This window comes from Rana temporaria, chromosome 8, assembly GCF_905171775.1.
Source record: "Rana temporaria chromosome 8, aRanTem1.1, whole genome shotgun sequence".
Lineage (NCBI taxonomy): Eukaryota > Metazoa > Chordata > Amphibia > Anura > Ranidae > Rana > Rana temporaria.
Window position 1 is genome coordinate 10,572,492 of NC_053496.1, and position 23,244 is coordinate 10,595,735.

Here is a 23,244-nt window from a genome sequence, read left to right on the forward strand (position 1 = left end):
GGAAGGTGTCAATAGGGCAGAGATAATTTTTTGATTACAACTTTTTTACAATTTTTTTTTTACAATTTTCTTTTTATGATAATTTTTTATTATTGTTTCTTTTTTTACAACTTTTTAGGAGCCCCATCGGGGGGCTTTGGTGAACTATCAGGAGTCGAAACAGACCCCTGATGTCTCACTTTTGAGAAGAAGGGACTGAGGACAGGGATTCCCCAGTCCCTTTCTCTGTGGCCATGCAACAGGGGCAATCTGTGCACCACAGCGTGGGTGTGCCAGGCACCCCTGACCCACCCTATGCGCACGCCTATGATGAGGACTCAAAATTGACCTTTTTGTAATAAGAGACTCTGATGGTAACACTGATGTAAGAGGGACTGTGATGAGAATTCTGATGTGAGTGGGATTCTGATGGGAATTCTGATTTAAAGGGGGAACTTTGATCGGGACTCTAATGCAGGGAAGACTGTGATGGGGACCCTGATGTAAAGGAAGAATCTGATGGGGACCCTGATGTAATAAGGGCCTCTGATAGGAGCTCTGATGTAGGGGGGACTGTGATGGGGACCCTGATGTAAGGGGCACTGTGTTGGAGCTGGGATGTACAGTGGAACTGTACATATAGACCCTTATGTAAGAGGGGACTATGAGGGGGAACCCTGGTGTAAGGGGAGAATATGGTGGTACACAACAAGATCTAGGCCCAGTAAGCGATCTAGCCAACCAATACCCACCCCATGCTGATATCTCCACAACAAGATCTAGGCCCTATGAATGACCCAACCCACCAATACCCACCCAATGTTGATATCTCCACAACAAGATCTAGGCCCAGCGAGCAACCTAACCCACAATACCCACCCAATGCTGATATCTACACAACAATATCTAGGTCCAGTAAGTGATCTAACCAACCAATACCCACCCAATGCTGATATCTCCACAGCAATATCTGGGCCCAATGAATGCTCCAAACCACCACTACCTACACCGTGCTGATATCTCCACAAAAACATCTAGGCCCAATGAATGATCCAACCCACCAATACTTACCGAATGCTGATATCTACACAACAAAATCTAGGCCCAATGAGTAACCCAACCCACCAATACCCATCCCATGCTGATTTTTCCACAACAAGATCTAATGATTGATCCAACCCACCCAATGCTGATATCTACACAACAAGATCTATGCCCAGTGAGCGACCCAACCCACCAATACCCACCCAATGCTGATATCTACACAACAAGATCTGGGCCCAATGAATGATCCAAACCACCAATACCCACCCAGTGCTGATATCTCCACAAAATCCAAACCCAGTCAGTGACCCAACTCACCAATACCCACCCAATGCTGATATCTCCACAACAAGATCTAAGCCCACTAAGCAATTCAATCATCCAATACCCACCCAATGCTGATATCTCCACAACAAGATCCAGGCCCAATGAGCGGCCCAACCTACCAATACCCATCCAATGCTAATATCTCCACAACAAGATCTAAGCCCAGTGAGCGAGTAAACCAACCAATACCCACCAAATGCTGATATCTACTTAACAAGATCCAGGCCCAGTGAGCGACCCAACCCACCAATACCCACCCGATGCTGATATCTACACAACAAGATCTGGGCCCAGTGAGCGACCCAACTCACCAATACCCACCCGATGCTGATATCTACACAACAAAATCCAGGCCCAGTGAGCGACCCAACTCACCAATACCCACCCGATGCTGATATCTACACAACAAGATCTGGGCCCAGTGAGCGACCCAACTCACCAATACCCACCCGATGCTGATATCTACACAACAAGATCTGGGCCCAGTGAGCGACCCAACTCACCAATACCCACCCGATGCTGATATCTACACAACAAAATCCAGGCCCAGTGAGCAATCTAGCCAACCAATACCCACCAAATGCTGATATCTCCACACCAAATCCGGGCCCAGAGAGTGACCCAACTCACCAATACAGGCGATCCCCTAGTTACAAACATCCGACTTACAAACGACTCCTACTTACAAACGGGGGGGAGACAACAAGAAGTGAGAGGAAACCTACCTCTAGGAAGGAAAATTCACTCCTGTAAGAGTTATTATGGCAAAAAGGTGTCTCCACTGATGCTTTATTACCAAGGCTTGTTTCCACAACAACCCAAAATCTTCAAAATCCAATTGTCATTGGGACAGAAAGTGAGGTGACATTTTCTGAACAAGGACATAGACAGCAAAACAAACATTACAGGAGTGTTACTCCTTCCCTTTGCCATCCAAAAAGCTTAAAAATAGTTTTTTTTAACTGGAGGTACACTCAAAAAAATTACCTACCAATACCCACTCAATGCTAATATCTCCACAATAAGATCTAGGCCTAGGGAATGATCCAAACCACCAATACCCACCCAAAGATGTTATCTCCACAACAAGATCTAAGCCCAGTGAGTGATTTACCCAACCAATAACCACCCAATGCTGATATCTCCACAACAAGATCTAGGCCTAGGGAATGATCCAAACCACCAGTACCCACCCAAAGATGTTATCTCCACAACAAGATCTAAGCCCAGTGAGTGATTTACCCAACCAATAACCACCCAATGCTGATATCTCCACAACAAGATCTAGGCCTAATGAATGATCCAACCCACCAATACCCACCCAATGTTGATATCTCCACAACAATATCCAGGCCCAATGAGAAGCCCAACCTACCAATACCCACTCAACGGCTCAGTCCTGCCCACTGCTCACTGGCTGTGATTGACAGCACTGAGAGCCAATGGCTCATGCTGCTGTATCTGAGCCAATGAGGAGGGAGAGAGCTGAGAGAGCCACTTCTCAGTGCACAGTGCTGGATCGAAATTGGCTCAGGAAAGTATAAGATCCTTATCAGAGTTTTTTTTTTACCTTAAAGCGTAAACCGCTGGGTGTTTTTTAATTTTTTTTATTGGACCTGCAAGGTAAAGGCATAATGTGCTAGCTTGCATCCCATACTAGCATATTATTTGAAACTTACCTGAAAACAAAGCCCTTCAGTGATGCGATGTAATCACTGCAGGCAGCGTCCATCTTTACCCGTCTTTCTTCCAGGTCTCCGGCTGTGTGACAGGCCGGAGCCGCGAGGAGCCGTCATTCACGGCACAGGTATCCGGAGGAACAGCGTGGTTGGCCGATTTCATAGGCTGCATGTAATGTAAATATCTTCTAAACGGCACACGTTTAGGAGATATTTACAGTGCCTATAGGTAAGCCTTATTATAGGCTTACCTATAGGCACAAATTATGCCTTTGAGTTTACTTCCACTTTAATGCCCAAAAAAATCAGAGCGCATGTGCCGCTGAAGTCAGCGGCTGCATGCAAGGGGAATATCTCCTAAACCGTACAGGTTTAGGAGATATTCTTTTTACCTACAGGTAAGCCGCTTTAAATAAATTCTGATTGTTCCAAGATGGCTACCAGAGTCACATGGGGTGGCAGCATCCAATCAGATAGCTTCCCCAATGATCTAGGGAACCATAGAGGAACCATGTTCCTCCTGACTTCCCCTCCATCTGCAATGCTGAGCGCCACCTGCCTTGGAGAAAGTAGACTGCACCTGTCTACAAGCAGTGCATCCCCACCACACGTGAGCCACCTGATCTCTGCACCTGACTCTTAGGTAGGTCATTGGGAAGACTTCTACTGGTGGGGCCTACTCTACTTCCCATCCTGTGTGCGTAATACCATCTGTTTTATTAAACCCAAAAATCAGTCATCTTGATATATTTATAGGGCCTGGATTCAGGTAGGGGCGCGCATTGTTACGGCGGTGCAGCGTATCGTATTTACGCTACGCCGCCGTAAGTCAGAGAGGCAAGTGCTGTATTCACAAAGTACTTGCCTCCTAACTTACGGCGGTGTAGCGTAAATGGAGCCGGCGTAAGCGCGCCTAATTCAAATTAGGATGAGGGGGCGTGTTTTATGTTAATGGAGGGTGACCCGACGTGATTGACGTTTTTCACGAACAGCGCATGCGCCGTCCGTGTACATATCCCAGTGTGCATTGCTCCAAAGTACGCCGCAAGGATGTATTGGTTTCGTGAACGTAAATTACGTCCAGCCCTATTAACGGACGACTTACGCAAACGATGTAAAATTTTCAAATTTCGACGCGGGAACGACAGCCATACTTAACATTGACTAGTCCAGCTATTTGATGGAATAACTTTACGACTGAAAACGCCTTACGTAAATGGCGTATCTTTACTGCGACGGGCGCACGTACATTCGTGTATAGGCGTATCTAGTCATTTACATATTCTACGCCAAACTCAACGGAAGCGCCACCTAGCGGCCAGCCTTAATATTGCACCCTAAGATACGACGGCGCAGGCTGACGTATCTTAGCTAGGTTTAAGTGTATCTCAGTTTGAGAATACACTAAAACGTATCTACTGATACGCCGGCGTAACTCTCTCTGAATCTGGCCAATAAAGTTTACTAATGCAATCATCTTTTTTTTTTAATTACTCAATAGGTCCCTTTCAGTTTTTTTGTGAAGTTACAAGTTCCCCCAAAACAAGAGCTTTAAATCCGCCGGTTCAGCCCCAGCAATGTGCAACCAGCAGACAAAAGAATAAACTCGCCACAGGGGCCGCTCAGCTTTTCTTTAGATTTGTGTCTCCGTATGAAATTGACTTTATGAGTCTGGACTGGGATTGGGTGGCATTACTGGGTTCCCGCTAGGATCTGCTGGAAAACAGACGCGGAGGTGACGGCGCACTTGTTTACATTCTACTAAGCAGGCAGTTTACTGGCATCATAAATCCAAGGAAGTCTTATGTACACAGTCCTGGATCTGGGGGGTCTGCATATTTGAACGGTGCCAGGTTTATCATAGGTAACGTATATGTCGTGCGAGTGGTTATGAGAGCCGCGAAGGCCACTTGAGATCCGCCGCGGAGACGAAGATGCGAGCTGACAGCAGGTGTGAACAATTTGGTTTATATAATCTGACCACAAACTGACCTCACTTAAAGTTAATGTTATTTCCTAGAGCAGTCGTTACTCCTGTCACCCTCAGCAAAGACAAGCCATGAATCTTCTGAGGAGGCTTTGCTGTGGAATTTGGGAACGCCATCCAGAAACTGAGCATTTCTGGGAGTGAAGCCTTCTTATTTTGGAGAACTCTCCAATTTCTTTTATAGCCTGCGGTGCAGTGAGCCAAAAAAGTCAACCAAAAAAGCGCATTTGAACACCAACACAAAGATGTGCACCAGGATAAGTCATATGGTCACCTGCCAAAGAGTAAGGAACCCTCCCTGGCCTCCTGGGGTGCAAGACTCCTGACGAGGGTAAGACGCACTCAAGTCCATCTCGCCAAAAGGTTCTAGGTGGGGGGGGGCTCTCACGAACAAAGAGGAAGGACCCCTTCCCAGCCTCCCGGGGTGCAAGACTCATGACAAGGGCAAGGTACACTCAAGTCCACTTCGCCAAATGTCCCCCACCGAAACCAACCAAAAGTACTGGGGGGGGGGGGCTCTCCAAGGCAGGGGAGGAAGGAACCTAAGGACCATACAACCTTCCCCTAGACTTCCCCACACCTTACAATCCATGACTAAGGAAAAAGACACATGTATAAAGTGCAGCAACAAAACTTGAATCACGTAAATAAAAAAGTGCCGATGTGTGCACCAGGGTTTTTATTCAGCTGGAACTAGTGGAACTCAGTTCCACCACCTCTGGCTCAGGCCCTCTGCTCCCTGCTCACCACTATTACTTGAAAACACAAATGTCCGACTTCTGTGCTTACAAGTGACAGCGTGTTCCCCAACAGCTCCCTGTCAGGGAAATGGCCGTGTTGTGCACAATTCCGCCAGTAACCACCATGGTGGGGCCAGACGTGTTTCCGTGCGCAGGGGCACGCGCCGACGCACACGCACGCGGTGACAATTGTAGGCGCACCCCCCTGGCCTATTTAAACCTGCCACTGACACTTCAAGCTTGCTGGATTATCGTCAGCTTCCTGTGTTCCTGTGCCTGTTTATCTTGAAACCCCTGGCTTGACCTCTGCTTCTGGCTTGACCTGTGTTCCTGATTATCTCCTCGCTCTGACCTTGGCTTGACTGACTATTCTTCAATCCACTGCCCACTGTTTATGACCCGATTTGCTCCTGTTTGTTCTTGGACTGCCTCCTGGTATATGACCTCTGGCCTGGCTGCGAACCCTGCTCCTGGTAAATCCTGCAACCGCCTATTTAGGACTTCTTCTTGCACGGCTACTGACATCGCTACCCAGCGCACCCAGCAACCTCCTGTTTACTAGCCTGTTTGCAGCATTACTGGCAACCCGTGCACCTTTGGGCACCGTATCCCCTGTATCACTCCCAGGGGAACGCTGCACTCAGCCGCAAGGGGCGCCCTCTCTGCCACCCGGCCTCACATCACAGACTTGACACTCCCACAGATCATATCTCTTGAGTGGCTCCCACTGAGGGAAGGATGGGGACAAGGGAGATGCAGGTAGTGGTACACGGGGTGCAGTGAAAATGCCAACATCACCACTGGATGATCTCCCTGCAAGTGAGAGAGGTGGAGGCAACTACGGTATGCGGGGAGGAACTAGAGCTGGCTGGGTGCTTGAGCTTAATGTAGCAACAAAAATAAGACATGTGGAAGATGGTGGAGTTTTAAGGAGATGGGGAGAAGATGGGGGCAGTAGAGGGGGGTTGCATGCAGAGGTCAGAGCTGAGGAGGGGTAAACGTGAGATGTGGATGGGGGATGCAGAGATAAGCAGCTGTGGAAGAAGGCTGAATTCTGCACACTGTGTGTAGCGCACCCCTGAACCCTGCACTTTTTATGTAGCACACCCTGAACTCTGCAGTCTGTGTGTAACCCCCTCCCTGAACTCTGCACTCTGTACATAATGCACTTCTGGTATTTAATGACCCTGTTAAGACCCTCCCACTGTTAAATGTGAAATTTGACCACATCCACTATTTGATGCGGTTTGGAGGGTGTGTGTAATGCCACGTACACACGATCGGACATTCCGACAACAAAACCGTTGATTTTTTTCAGACGGAATGTTGGCTCAAACTTGTCTTGCATACACACGGTCACACAAATGTTGTCGGAAATTCCGATCGCCAAGAACGCGTTCAAGTACAACACTACGACGTCCTGAGAAAAATTAAGTTCAACGATTCCGAGCATGCGTCAAATTGATTCCGAGCATGCGTAGGACTTTTGTGCGTTGGAATTGCATACGATCGAAATTTCCGGCAAAGACTTTTGTTGTCGGAAAAATTGAGAACCAGCTCTCAAACATTTGTTGTTGTCGGAAATTCCGACAGCAAATGTCCGATTGGGGCCTCCACACGGTCGGATTTTCCGACAAGCTCACATCGAACATTTGTTGTCGGAAATTCCGACCGTGTGTACGCGGCATAACACTTGCTATACTCAGAAGACACTATCATGTGCCGGAGTGTAATTCTAATGCCGCGTACACATGATCATTTTTCGGCATGAAAAAAACGTTGTTTTCATTTAAAATGATCGTGTGTGGGCTTCACATAATTTTTCGGGTTATGAAAAACGTCAAAATTTTTTTTTCTAACATGCTGCATTTTTTAACGACGTTTTAAACAATGTCGTTTTTCGGGTTGTAAAAAATTATGGGCTAAAACGACGTTAAAAACCAGCGCATGCTCAGAAGCAAGCTCGTTCTGGTAAAACTATCGTTCATAATGGAGTAAGCACATTCATCACGCTGTGACAGACAGAAAAGCATGAATCGTCTTTTACTAACACAAAATCAGCTAAAGCAGCCCCAAGAGTGGCGCCATCCGAATGGAACTTCCCCTTTATAGTGCCATCGTACGTGTTGTACGTCACCGCGCTTTGCTAGAGCATTTTTTAAAAACGATGGTGTGTGGGCAAGGCCGTTTTAATGATGAAGTTGGAAAAACACAGTTTTTTCTACATCCCGAAAAACATAGTTTTTTTTTTTTCATGCCGAAAAATGATCGTGTGTACGCGGCATAAATTCACCAATAATTCTGGATTTGTCTCATGTAGATGAAGATTTGTCCTCTATGGACTCCATTGTCAGACTGATCTATGAAGAACCACCATGTGTTACGTCTAATGCCGCATACACACGACCAGTCCATCCGATGAGAACGGTCTGATGGACCGTTTTCATCGGTTAACCGATGAAGCTGACTGATGGTCCGTCGCGCCTACACACCATCGGTTAAAAAAACGATCGTGTCAGAACGCGGTGACGTAAAACACAACGACGTGCTGAAAAAACCGAAGTTCAATGCTTCCAAGCATGCATCGACTTGATTCTGAGCATGCGTGGATTTTTAACCGATGGTCGTGCGTACTAACGATCGGTTTTGTCCTCTCGGTTAGGAATCCATCGGTTAAATTTACAACAAGATTGCTTTTTTTAACCTATGGATAAATAACCGATCGGGCCCACACGCGATCGGTTTGGTCCGATGAAAATGGTCCATCAGACCGTTCTCATCGGATGGACTGATCGTGTGTACGCGGCATAAGCTTCACTAAATGTGATTGTCCGTGTGGCTAAACAACACTTCACCGTAACACAAGGAAATCGGTAAGAACATCCAGAACTGGTAAATGGTCGGAATGGTCTACATGTCCACATGGCCGAAATCTACTCACATTGCCGGAAATCTATTCACATCTGAATGATGGATATCTTAGAAGGATGGCTCTGTGATCTACCTACTTAGACTGGATTCCCTCGGCTCCGTGTGGCTGCAGAAGATATTGGTGGACGAGTTTATCCCTCAGAGTTCCGGCCAGCTTGATTTTTTTCCTCGATCGGTGTAGATTGATGATATACAATGTTATTGATCCTCGGACGTAATTACGGCTGATATGGAAAAATCAGAAACACAATTCTGTTATAAAGTGTCATTTATTCTTATAGAGTTACAGAGTTATTCTCGATGAAAGAAGACAAAAGTCTAGTTCAACCAATAATAGGAAACCTCCATATACAGAACCTAATATCCACAGAGGATCCAGAGGAAGGCGAAAAAACCCCAATAAAGCATGCAAACCGAATGGCTTCAGCAGGGAGAAAATTCCTCCCTGATCCCCAAGGAGGTGATCAGATATTCCTGGGATTCTTTTATATTAAAGTGGTGTTCTGGCCTTGAAAAAAAAATTATTAAAAGCCAGCAGCTACACATACTGCAGCTGCTGGCTTTTAATAAATGGACACTTACCTGTCCTGGAGTCCAGCGATGTCGGCAATGGTGCTCCGCCGCCATTGCGGGTAGGAAATTCTTCATTGTTTCTGTTTTTACTTTTCATATATCCTTACAAAATGTTAAAAAAAGAGAATGGAAATAAAAAGCAGCTACCGAAAACTGAAGCCTCGTACACACGATCAGTCCATCCGATGAGAACAGAGCGATGGACCGGTGTCATCGGTTAACCGATGAAGCTGACTGATGGTCCGTCGCGGTTAAAAAAACGATCGTGTCAGAACGCGGTGACGTAAAACACAACGACGTGCTGAACAAAACGAAGTTCAATGCTTCCAAGCATGCGTCGACTTGATTCTGAGCATGCGTGGATTTTTATCCGATGGTTGTGCCTACTAACGATCGGTTTTGACCTGTCGGTTAGGAATCTATCGGTTAAATTTAAAGCAAGTTTACTTTTTTTTAACCGATGGTTAAATAACCTATGGGGCCCACACTTGATTGGGTTTGACCGATGAAAACGGTCCATCAGACCGTTGTCCTCTGTTTAACCGATCGTGTGTACGAGGCCTGAGAGTGTCTCTCTAATAGGAATGACCAGTTTGCAATTGGAGAGGAACCACCATAAATGGAAGGATCTTCCTATGCCGAATATAATCCTCATCCATTCAGATATAAACATGCCGGAATGCACACGATGCATACCGTATATACTCGAGTATAAGCCGAGTTTTTCAGCACATTTTTTTGTGCTGAAAATGCCCTCCTCGACTTATACTCGAGTCACCTTTTTGCCCCTGATCTCCTGGATTTTGGGAACCCGGTACTGGCCGGCTGTAGGTTCCCTGGGCCCCAAACTTGGGACACATATACAGTAACCCCACTCTTCATCTACAAGTTTGTTGTCCGGGAGACCTAAGGCCGGGGAGCACCGATTTTTCAAATCCGGGCACCCCTTCCATAGACTCCCATGTTAAACGGTAACTTTGGGGACCGGGTAGCGGACGGCCGTAGGTCCCCTGGACCCGAAACTTGGCACACGTATAGCCCAATTTCTCCTCTACAAGTGTATAACGTTTATTGTCTGGTGGACCTACGGCTGGGGAGCACCGATTTTTCAAATCTGGGCGCCCATTCCATAGACTCCCATGTTAAACGTCAGTTTAGTCATGGACACAGTGAGACATGGGCACAGTGAGGCATGGACACATTGAGGCAAGGGTACAATGAAGCATAGACACAGTGAGACATGGACACAGTGAGGCATGCACATGGGCACAGTGAGGCATGGACACAGTGAGGCATGCACATGAACACAGTGGGGTAGATTCAGAAAGCAATTGCGTCTGCGTAACCATAGTTATTGCTTAGTTGCGCCGGCATATCGACTGCTCCTGATTCAGAGAGCTCGATACGCCGACTGCAGCCTAAGATATGACTGTCATAAGGCTCTTATGCCGTCGTATCGTAGGCTGCATTCTTACGCTGGCCGCTAGGTGGCGTTCCCGTAGTGGTCAGCGTAGAGTATGCAAATTGCATACTAACGCCGATTCACAACCGTACGCGCGCCCTACGTACGCAGTTTACGTTGTTTACGTTCGTCGGGTTCCGCGTAAGGCTGCTCCTGCTATTAGCAGGGGCAGCCAATGCTAAGTATACCGGTCGTTCCCGCGTCGCGATGTTTGAAAATGACGTCGTTTGCGTAAGTGAATCGTGAATGGCGCTGGACGCCATTTACGTTCACGTTAAAGCAAATGACGTCCTTGCGACGTCATTTGCCGCAATGCACGTCGGGAAAGTTTCCCGATGGAGCATGCACACTACGTTCGGCGTGGGAACGCGCCTAATTTAAATGATCCACGCCCCCTACGGGATCATTTAAATTACGCGCCCTTACGCCGGGCATTTTTAAGGAGCGCCCACGCAAATTACATAGCTACTGCTTCATGAATGAAGCGTAGCGCACGTAATTTACGGAGGTGCAGCTTTAAAACGGTACGCTGCGCCTCCGTAAGAGGGCGCAAAAGGTACCTGAATCTACCCCAGTGATGCAAAGTGAGGCACAGTGAGGCATGCAGATGGACACCCTAGGCTTATACTCAAGTCAATACGTTTTCCCATTTTTTGGTGGTAAAATTAGGTGCCTCGGCTTATATTCGGGCCGGCTTATACTCGAGTATATACGGTATGTGGAAATAAAGCAGTACAAACCTCAATGAAAGTGTCATGTCCTCATACATGTTCATATATTCATTTATTTCATATAATTATCGGGAAGAAATAACTTTCTGTATTACTGGAATGTAATGTGATATGTACTGAGAAGCACCGGATCTCATCCTATTAGCAGTGTTTAGCATTGTGGAACTTTGCACTATAGAAGGGGATTCTGGTGTTATTTCCAGAGGCTGTATTTATATATATATTGTAATCTCGAGGAGCCTGGCATCAGCCAACATAAAAGCAAAAGCAGTCTTTTATTGCTCAAAAGTAAAACAAAACCGCTTCCTTGCAGCACAAAATAAACAAAACAGTCCACACTCCTAAAACAAATCAAACTTCTTGGCTCACCACCCGCAAAACTTGTCTCTTAACAAGGTTTCGTCCCCGCCTGTCTCAGGGTCCCCAAGGCCAGGTCACCAGCAGCTTAGCATGTCTCATTTCCAAGCTGTCCACCACTCCTGCTCCTAAGGGTGTTCTGCTTCACGCTCCACCAAACAGACACCTTCTGGCGGCTTCCTGCTGCCTTTCAAGACTCCCTTGCAGGTGGTTCAATCCTTCTGGGACCAGAACTCCTTGGCCCGGATTCACAAAGCACTCGCGCCGACGTATCTCCAGATACGCCGCGTAAGTGCAAATATGTGCCGTCGTATCTGTGCACCGGACCCACATACTAGGATACGCCCAAAAACAGGCTTCATCCCACCGATGTAACTTGCCTACGCCAGCGTAGAGTGGGCGCATATTTACGCTGGATGCATTTGGCGCTCCCATTGATATGTTTTGCCCAGTGTCCATCGGCGGCCTTGTCCAGTCCGGCGTCCGTCTGCGGCCTCGGGGGTCTCCTCCCAGCTTCTCCCGCGCTGTCTTCATGTCGAATCTCCGGGTCCCGCGCTCAGTTTGAAGCCTCCGCCGACGTATTCCGAGCGCAGTACACTCGGGTTTATTCGGCCAGGCTCGGCTTCTCACGCATAAACGTCACAGAGCGTGACTACGAGTGAAGCCGAGCCTGGCCCGAATGTACCCGAGTGTACTGCGCTCAGTATTTGTCAGCGCAGGCATTCAAACACGGCGCGGGAAGCGCTGATTTTCAGGGCAAAAAAGTGTTCGATATACTCCGATAAATACGGTGGTTTACATTGGACGTGAATATGGCTGAGCGTAGGTTACGTTCACGGCGTAGGCAGTGATCCAACGTATCTTAGGGAGTAGTTCTGACGTGATTCTGAGCATGCGCACTGGGATGCGTCCACAGGGCGGCGCATACGCCGTTCGCTATACGTATCTGTTTGGCGCTCGGCCCATCATTTGCATGGGGTCACGCCTCATTTGCATGGCTCACGCCCACTTCCACCTACGCCGCCTTGCGCCTGAGAAACCCAGCGCAGTTTTGGGAGCACTGGCTTTGTGAATTCAGTGCTTGCCTCTGTGCGCTGCGTCGGCGTAGCGTACAGGAGATACGCTATGGCGGCATTAAATGTGCGCCGCTGTCTGTGAATCCGGGCCCATGTATTTAGGGTTGGGGCTCTTTCCCACTCCAGAGTCTCTCTGAGCTTCTGAATTCTCGGTTCCAAATGAGGACTCACCAATCCATAGAATAAATTGTACAGGGCGAGAAATCAAATAAAACGCCACTTCCCAATAGATTATGAAACAAGAAGGGGGAAGAGAGGTAACAAAACTCGGGACTTTTAAGGTGTTAGGTATGGAAAATGTAATAGACAATTGCAAATAGATAAAATTTGATTTTTATTACAAAGATAAAAAACACGAGAACAATGTTCCATTCATATCAAAAATCGATTGTTCTATAAGAAGGCATATATACAGACACTACCACTCAACATGTTTCGCTTTAGCTTCTTCAGGAGATTCAGGTGTGATGTATTATATGCTATGATAGACATATATATGCCTTCTTATAGAACAATCGATTTTTGATATGGATGGAATATTGTTCTCATGTTTTTTATCTTTGTAATAAAAATCGAATTTTATCTATTTGCAATTGTCTATTACATTTTCCATTCCTAACACCTTAAAAGTCCTGAGGTTTGTTACCTCTCTTCCCCCTTCTTGTTTCACAATCCACAGAATATTGTAAATCAATTCTCTCCGCTTTGAGTGGGCTACCTAAGAACTTTGCTCCCTGCATAGGCGAGAATCCCTGAGTACCGTATATACTCGAGTATAAGCCAAGTTTTCCAGCCCTTTTTTTAGGGCTGAAAATACCCCCCTCGTCTTATACTTGAGTCACTGTACCTGAAGGGCTGCGGGCGTCCATTGTTTAAAAGTTGCGGCTTCCCCCTGGTCCTCCCGTGATAGGCGTTTCCCAGCAGACACTGGGGGAGATTCAGATAGAGATACGACGGCGTATCTCCTGATACGCCGTCGTATCTCTGAGATCCGACGGTCGGATCTCAGATTCATAAGAATCAGTTACGCATAGATCTCCCTTAGATCCGACAGGTGTAAGTGACTTACACCGTCGGATCTTAGGCTGCAATCTCCCGCCAGCCGCTAGGTGGCGCTTCGGTTTTTTACGCGACGTATATGCAAATTCCGATTTCCGCCGAAAGAAACGAACGCCCGCCCGTCGCTTTTTTTTTACGTCGTTTGCGTTCGGCTTTTTCCGGCGTATACTTACCCCTGCTATATGCGGCTTATCCAATGTTAAGTATGGCCGTCGTTCCCGCGCCGAGTTTTGAATTTTTACGTCGTTTGCGTAAGTCGGTCGCGAATACGGATGGACGTAATTTACGTTCACACCGAAACCAATGACGTCCTAGCGACGTCATTGGGAGCAATGCACGCCGGGAAAATTCACGGAAAATTTTAATTGGCGCGGGGACGCACCTGATTTAAATACTACACTCCCCCTAGCCGCGGAATTTGAATTCCGCCGGGGGAGTTACGATCCGCTGGCGCAAGTTTCGAGGTAAGTGCTTTTTGAATACTGCACTAGCCTCTCAAATTTGCGCCGGCGGATCGTAAATCAGATAGATTACGCGGATCTAAAGATCCGCTAATCTATCTGAATCTAGCCCACTGTGTTGGGCACAGGTTGGGCACAGTGAGGTTGCAATGGGCACAGTGAGGTTGCAATGGGCACAGTGAGGTTGGGCACAGTGAGGCTGCAATGGGCACAGTGAGGCGTGCAAATGGGCATTGTTGACCCTCTTTTCCGCTTACAGTGGCTGCTGCATTCTCATCCTAGGCTTATACTCGAGTCAATAAGTTTTCCCAGTTTTTTTGGGGTAAAATTAGGTACCTCGGCTTATATTCGAATATATACGGTACTGAAAATGTCTCTTATCCTCCTTCTTAAAGGGCCACAGCTCAAATAATTGGAAAACATAACTACCGTCCATCCAGGACACACTCCCAGAATCCTGTAGAACATACAGTATACAGTGCCTTAAAAAAAGTATTCACACCCCTTGGAATTTTCCACATTTATAACCAAAATTGTTATACTTCTCCACAACTTTATCCCTGACCTGTCTGGTGTGTTCCTTGACCTTCAACATTCTGTTTGTTCACTAAGGCTCTCTAACAAACCTCTGAGGGCTTCACAAAAAAGCAGAATTTTTACTGAGATAAAATTACACACAGGTGGACTCTATTTACTAATTAGGTGGCTTCTGAAGGCAATTGGTTCCACTAGATTTTAGTTAGGGATGGCAGAGTAAAGGGGGCTGAATACAAATGTCCCCCCCCCCACACTTTTCACATATTTATTTGTAAAAAAAAAATTAAAACCATTTATCATTTTCCTCCCACTTCACAATTATGTGCCACTTTGTGTTGGTCTGTCACATAAAATACCAATAAAATAAATTTCCGTGGGAAATTTCAAGGGGTATGAATACTTTTTCAAGGCACTGTATATGTATGTATATATATATATATATATATATATATATATATATATATATATATATATATATATATACACAGTGGGGATGGAAAGTTTGAGCACCCCAGGTAAAAAAATGTATTAATGTGCATAACAAAGCCAAGGACAGATGGAAAAATCTCCAAAAGGCATCAAATTACAAATTAGACATTCTTATAATATGTCAAAAAAAGTTAGATTTTATTTCCATCATTTACACTTTCAAAATGACAGAAAACAAAAAAATGGTGTCTGCAAAAGTTTGGACACCCTGCAGAGTTGATATCTTGTACTGCCCCCTTTGGCAAGTATCACAGCTTGTAAACGCTTTTTGTAGCCAGCCAAGAGTCTTTCAATTCTTGTTTGAGGGATCTTTGCCCATTCTTCCTTACAAAAGTCTTCCAGTTCTTTGAGATTTCTGGGCTGTCTGTCACGCACTGCTCTTTTAAGGTCTATCAATAGATTTTCAATTATGTTGAGGTCAGAAGATTGTGAAGGCCATGGCAAAACCTTCAGTTTACGCCTCTTGATGTAATCCCCCATGGATTTTGAGGTGTGTTTAGGATCATTATCCATTTGTAGAAGCCATCCTCTCTTTATCTTCAGCTTTTTCACAGATGGCATCAAGCTACCATCCAAAATTTGCTGAAATTTTATTGAATCCATTTTTCCTTCTATTCGTGAAATGTTTCCTGTGCCACTGGCTGCAATACAACCCCAAAGCAAGATTGATCCACCCCCATGCTTCACAGTTGGACAGAGGTTCTTTTCATTAAATTCTGTGCCCTTTCTTCTCCAAACGTACCTTTGCTCATTCCGGCCAAAAAGTTATATTTTAACCTCATCGGTCCACAGAACTTGTTTCCAAAATGCATCAGGCTTGTCTATATGTTCATTTGCAAAGTTCAAACGCTGATTTTTGTGGTGAGGACGTAGAAGAGGTTTTCTTCTGATGACTCTTCCATGAAGACCATATTTGTACAAGTACCGTATTTTCCGGCGTATAAGACGACCTTTTGCATGTAAAATAATGCCCCAAAAGTCGGGGGTCATCTTATACGCCGAGTACCTGTGGTCAGACGGCAGCCATCCATGATTCAAAAGCCGCGCCTCCTCCAGGCTGTTCCGTGATAGGCGGAACACTCGTTTTCCCAGCAGAGCCTCTGTTCAGTGTTCCGCCTATCACGGATGCCTTCTCATCCTCACCCTTAGCCTCGGACAAGAGGACATCCGTGATAGGTGGAACACTGAATAGAGGCTCTGCTGGGAAAACAAGTGTTCCGCCAATCACGAAACAGCCTAAGGAGGAGGCGCGGCCTTTGAATCATGGATGCCGCCGTCTGACATACTGTGCATACAGGAGAAGGTAGGGAGATCATCGAGGCATGGAATGGAATGGCACAGTGAGGCATGTATAGATGGCACAGTGAGGCATGTTCCTAATGGCACAGTGAGGCATGTTACTAACAGCACAGTGAGGCATGTATAATGGCACCGTGAGGTAGGCAATGGCACGTGAGGCATGTAATGGCACAGTGAGGCATGTAATGTAATATAATGGCACAGTGAGATCTGAAAAAAGCCTGTTTATGTCAGCGGTTGTTCCTGTCAGCGGTAGTTCTGGCTACCACCTCAGGTTACAGACAGACTAGTATGAAGGGGGTAGTCTTATACTGCGAGTATATCCCAAAACCAAAATTTTAGCTGGAAAATTAGGGGGTCGTCTTATACGCCGGCAAATACGGTATCTCTTTATAGTGGAATAGTGTACCACAACTCCAGTGTCTGCCAGATCTTTCTGGAGGGATCGTGCCGTCAAACGTGGGTTTTGAATTGCTTTTCTCACAATCCTGCGAGCTGTTCTGTCTGATATTTTTCTTGGTCTCCCAGATCTTGCTTTAACTTCCACTGTTCCTGATGACTGCCATTTCTTAATTACATTCCGAACAGAGGATATTGACACCTGAAAACGCTTTGCTATCTTCTTATAGCTTTCTCCAGCTTTGTGAGCGACAACTATTTTCACTTTCAGTTTTCTAGACAACTAACTGCTTAGAACAGGGGTCTCAAACTGGTGGCCCTCCAGCTGATACGGAACTACAAGTTCCATGATGCATTGCAAGGCTGACAGTTACAAGCATGACTCCCACAGGCAGAAGGATGGGGATGATGGGACTTGTAGTTCTGCAACAGCTGTAGGGCCACTAGTTTAAGACCCCTGGCTTAGAAGAAGCCATGGTGCTGATTGTTGGGGGAGGGTCAGATGAGTCTGGGCATTTAAAACCTTTGAGATTGACATCACCTGGTCTTCCCAGACGATGATTGAGAACAATCCATGACACTGGCAGGTCTCAGCTTTGCAAAGGGGGGAGTGCATGCTATAAACTCTGCAGGGTGCCCAAACTTTTGCAGACGCCATTTTTTTGTTTTCTGTAATTTTGAAAGTGTAAATGATGGAAATAAAATCTAACTTTTTTTTTGGACATATTATAAGAATGTCTAATCTGTAATTTGATGCCTTTTGGAGATTTTTCCATCTTTCCTTGGCTTCGTTATGCACATTAATACAAATTTTTACCTGGGGTGCCCAAACTTTCCATCCCCACTGTATACATATATATTTAAATATAAAAGAGGGCTGCACTGAAAGTAATGGAAAAGTGGGAATCATTTTTTAGTATAATGCACTTTAATAAATCTTGGAGGATCATTTGCCCCAAGGCTGCTGTTTCAGTATTGCGTAGGTGTTGGAGAGATAACCATCTGCCTGTCTGATATCTCTCGGGGAGTACAGAGGAATATTATGGTGTGTATGAGTACCCCGACGTGCACATCGATCCTTTTTCACATAAAAGCCATACCTCGTCCACTTACCTGTGATGGTTGGTACAATGAGCATAGATGCGTAGTTTGTCCCTGATGACTTTCCCTGGACGGGGCTTCCTCTGAATACCGGCCACGTGAACCGCCAACACTTTGGGCCCCACCAGCCTTTTATAAAGGAGCGAGACCCAGTAATCCTAAAATAAAGAAAATAAAACTCAATTACAACCATCTTAGGCCCGGATTCACGTAGATGCGCGAATCTTTGTGCGGGCATAACGTATCCTATTTACGTTACGCCTCCGCAAGTTGCGGCGGCGTAGCGTAAATAGGCCGGCGTAAGCCCGCCTAATTCAAATGTGGATGATGTGGGCGTGTTTTATTTAAATTACATGTGACCCCGCGTATTTGACGTTTTTTTTTACGAACGGCGAATGCGCCATTCATGAAAGAATCCCAGTGCGCATGCTCGAAATTACGCCGCAAATCGTCAATGCTTTAAACGTGAACGTAACTTACGTACAGCCCTATTCGCGAACGACTTACGCAAACGACGTAACATTTTCAAAATTCGACACGGGAACGACGTCCATACTTAACATTGGTACGCCTCATATAGCAGGGGTAACTTTACGCCGGGAAAAGCCTAACGTAAACGGCGTATCTGTACTGTGTCGGCCGGGCGTACGTTCGTGAATTGGCGTATCTAGCTGATTTACATATTTCTAGGCGTAAATCAGCATACACGCCCCTAGCGGCCAGCGTAAATATGCATTTAAGATACGACGGTGTAAGAGACTTACGCCGGTCGGATCTAATACAAATGTGTGCGTAACTGATTCTAAGAATCAGGCGCATAGATACGACGGCTCGGACTCAGAGTTATCTGGAGATACGCCGGCGTAACTCGTACGTGAATCTGGGCCTCAATCTTCATCTGTGAGATGTTTCATCTATAAGGAATTTCAATAGTCACCTAATTAGACAGCAAACAGATGGGGGGTTCCACGTGTGACTGTGTATTGTATATACTGTATATTATCCCAGTGACATGATTATATTATATAGTGTAATGGATGCCTGGAATCAGGAAAGGATTAATAATGTTTATTGTTTGCTATGAAGGACGAATGATCTCCCTGTGTGTGGCCACAAGGACTTCCTGATATTGCCGTTCCTTGTATCTCCTTATACAGAAGGTAAATGGTGGAAATGTAGGTCTCTCTGTGGGAACGCGCATCCTCCTCCTGCTGGTGGTAGTGGTAGGAGATCCACTGGCAGTGATCTGATCTCTCTGCACTGATACTATGTAGTCTTTAACCCCTTCCATACCGGGGGGCACTTACGCACCTTCCTGCCCAGGCCAGCTTTCAGCGCTGTCGCAATTTGAATGACAATTGCGCGGTCGTGCTACACTGTACCCAAATGACATTTTTATCATTTTGTTCTCACAAATAAAGCTTTCTTTCGGTGGTATTTGATCACCTCTGGGATTTTTATTTTTTGTGCAACAACTAAATAAAGACCGACATTTTTGAAAAAAATTACGTTTTTATTTTTTTCTGTTAATTTTTTTGTAAATAAGTAAGTTTTCTTCTTCAATTATGGGCACTGATATGGCGGCACTGGTGGGCACCGATGAGGTGGCACTGATAGGCACCGATGAGGTGGCACTGATGGGCACCGATAGGCGGCACTGATGGGAACTGATAGGCGGTGTCACAGTTTGCTGCCTATTGTAGAATGCTGCGGAAGTGCGCATGCGCGATGCGTTCCAAACGCAAGTGCGATGCGTTCCAATAGATTTACGAAAGTACACACCAGCGAACCCGGCATTCAGGGCGACGTGGATTTAGAGGAAAGTGGCAAGTCGGCCTCACGTCCTCGCTTCGCTCGGACGGCTCGCTCCGCTCGCTCGGCCTCCTGGCTCTTTTTTTAACATCCTCCAATCCACGGGGAAGTTAAGGAAAGAGCCTGGATGCCGACCAAGGTTTCACTGGTGTGTCGTGAATCCATTGGAACGCATCGCACTTGCGTTTGGAACGCATCGCGCATGCGCCGTTGGCCGCCATGTGACTTCCGCAGCATTCTACGATAGGCAGCAGAATGTGACAATACACCGGCACTGATGGGAACTCATAGGCGGCACTGATGGGCACTCATGGGCGGCACTGATGGGCACTTATGGTTGGCACAGATGTGCACTGATTGGTGGGCACTGGGCATAGATGGGCACTAAGAGGTGGCACTGATGGACACTGGGTGGCACTGATGGACACTGGGTGACACTGATGGGTGGTACTGATGGCATTGCTGGGCACAGTCAGTGCCCATGTTGCTGTTTGTGGGCACTGATTGGCATCAATTGCATTAAAAACATTTTTTTTATATCTATTTGTGCTCTATTGAGCACTGGGGGGCACTCCCTGGTGGTCCAGTGTGGGGATCCGAGGGGGGGGCTGCGCTGATAAACAATCAGCGCGAACCCCCCCTGTCAGGAGAGCCGCCGTTCGGCTCTCCTCTACTCGCGTCTGTCAGACGCGAGTGAGGAAGAGCCGATCAACGGCTCTTCCTGTTTACATCGTGATCAGCCGTGATTGGACACGGCTGATCACGTGGTAAAGAGCCTCTGCCGGAGGCTCTTTACCGAGATCGGAGGTGCAGGGTGTCAGACTGACACTCCGCATCACAGGATTTCACAACCACTTCCCGGATGTAAATCTCCTATTGACCGGGCGGGAAGCGGCACCCACCAACCATTTACCGCTTCCCAATATTGGTTCACCTGAGACACGGTGCCCACCCACCACCAACCATTGGTTCACCTGAGACACAGTACCCACCAACCACCAACCATTGGTTCTCCTCAGGCATGGCATCCAGCAACCTTTCTTGTTTTTTTTAATGGAAGAATAGAACAGTCACTGGTCTATAATCATGAGAAAGAGGGAGGGGAGGGTGTGGTATGAAAACTTAAAGGGTGTGGGTGGGTAGAGGAGAGGTGGGGGTAGGTAAGCTGCACTAATATAGGGACTAAGTGGAGAAAAACTAGGGGTTAGGAGAAGGGAGGATGATAAAAAGAGGAGAAGAAGGGATGGGAAAGAGGGGGGCTTGGGATAGGGTTGGATGGGCTAGGAGGGGGAAGGGTTTGGACAACATCAAATGTTTTTTATTTAATCCCAGCAGGTTTCGTTCAGGTTTTGCTGGCTGTGGGTTGCTGGTGAATAGTTTGGTGGCTCGGGAGCTCTGTGTAGCTGCTGCTGACGGCTCCAAAGCCCGACTACGACCTATAAAAGGCTTTTATTCTGTAGAGAAGGTAAAGACAATGGCCCAGATTCAGAAAGGACGTACGACGGCGCAGCGCCATGTACGCCGTTGTAAGTCCTAATCCGAGCCGTCGTATCTATGCCCCTGTTTCTTAGAATCAGTTACGCATAGATATCCATTAGATCCGACAGGCGTAAGTCTCTTACGCCGTCGGATCGTAACGGCATATTTTTTCTGACCGCTAGGTGGCGCTTCCGTCGAATTCCCTGTCGAGTATGCAAATTAGCTAGATACGCGAATTCACGAACGTACGCGCGGCCAACGCAGTAAAGTTACGACGTCTACGTTAGGCTTTTCCCGGCGTATAGTTGCCCCTGCTATATGAGGCATAAGTGTGGCGTAACAATGTTAAGTATGGCCGTCGTTCCCACGTCGAAAATTTGAAAAAGATACGTCGTTTGCGTAAGTCGTCCGTGAATGGGGCTGGACGTCATTTACGTTCACGTCGAAACCAATGACGTCCTTGCGGCGTACTTTGGAGCAATGCACACTGGGAAATTCCACGGACGGCGCATGCGTCAATCACGTCGGGTCACAGTAGATTTACATAAAACACGTCCCCCTGATCCAAATTTGAATTAGGCGGGCTTACGCCGGCCGATTTACGCTACGCCGCAGCAACTTACGGAGCAAGTGCTTTGAGAATACAGCACTTGCCCGTCTAAGTTGCGGAGGCGTAACGTAAAGTGGATACGTTACGCCCGCACAAAATTACGCCGCTGACTGTGAATCTGGCCCAATGATCCCAGTGAGAGTTTATTGTTGCTTGTATCCTTTATTGCATAGTTTCTGTCAGAGAAGGCATGGCCGTGCAACAGGAATTGCACGGCAGACTCGCACATTCACAGCGCCTCAGCGCGCGCACGTGCGCCTGTCACCAACATTGGTGACAAAGGGTCTATTTAAAGTGAGTGCATCAAAGACTCCTTGCTGCTTTGTCTGCAGCTTCTGTGTGTCCTGAAACCTGTTATCTCTGCTGACCTCTGATCCCTGACTTTGGCTTGCTTTTGGACTTCTCTTCTGCAAGCTGCTCTGCCTGATCCGCCATGAACGTCTCTGACCCGGGCCTGCCTGACTCCGCATCTGCTCCTCCAGCCTGCTGCAGTTCTGCATACTTCCCAACTGTCACGGATTGTGCGGGACTTTCCCGCAATGCCAAGTGTTTCCCACCAAGAAGGAAGAGGAGGTCCGATGTCCGCTTCTCAATACTGGAGCACGGGAGGATGAAGAAGCAAGTGGTGTATCCGTTGGGCAGCAGGTGTGTGCGGTCGGCGGCAACCCCCCCCCCCTCCGAACATCTTATTTTCTAAGTACTGGTCCTGCTGCAGCCCCCCCCCCCCCCCACTTAACAACTTTATTGTACCAGTGACTGATCGGCAGCGGCGGCAGCACCCCCCCCCCCCCCACTTTACAACTTTTTTTCTCGTTCGGCGGCAGCAAAACCACAATTCACTTTCATTATCGCCGCAACAAACTGAGCACCCCCCTGTCGCTCAACAACTGTCATCGCCTCGTAGTTGGGAGGTATGGTTCTGCTCTACGAATCGCACCAGTTCCTGCTTTCACCTGTGATCCAGTCTGCCATAGTTCTGGTCTACCCGACCTTACCAGTCCGCCTGCTGCATCTCCAGCTACGAGCATCCAACCATACCGATACTGGACTGATCCTAGGCACTCCTGCGTCACCGTGTTTCTGTGGCTGCTGTCTCAACCTCAGCAGCCCCC

At 47.0% G+C, this 23,244-nt stretch overlaps 1 protein-coding gene across 1 annotated transcript in view; it reads right to left on the bottom strand.

The window, feature by feature from the left end:
* HPSE2 (heparanase 2 (inactive)) overlaps positions 1-23,244 on the bottom strand; it is a 320,113-nt gene that overhangs the window by 8,672 nt on the left and 288,197 nt on the right. The window contains exons 10-11 of the mRNA XM_040361286.1: positions 18,244-18,389; positions 8,765-8,911 (exon numbers count right to left, since the gene is read on the bottom strand). Of these exons, the coding sequence (XP_040217220.1) occupies positions 8,765-8,911; positions 18,244-18,389 (293 nt within the window). The remainder of the gene's footprint in view (positions 1-8,764; positions 8,912-18,243; positions 18,390-23,244) is intronic.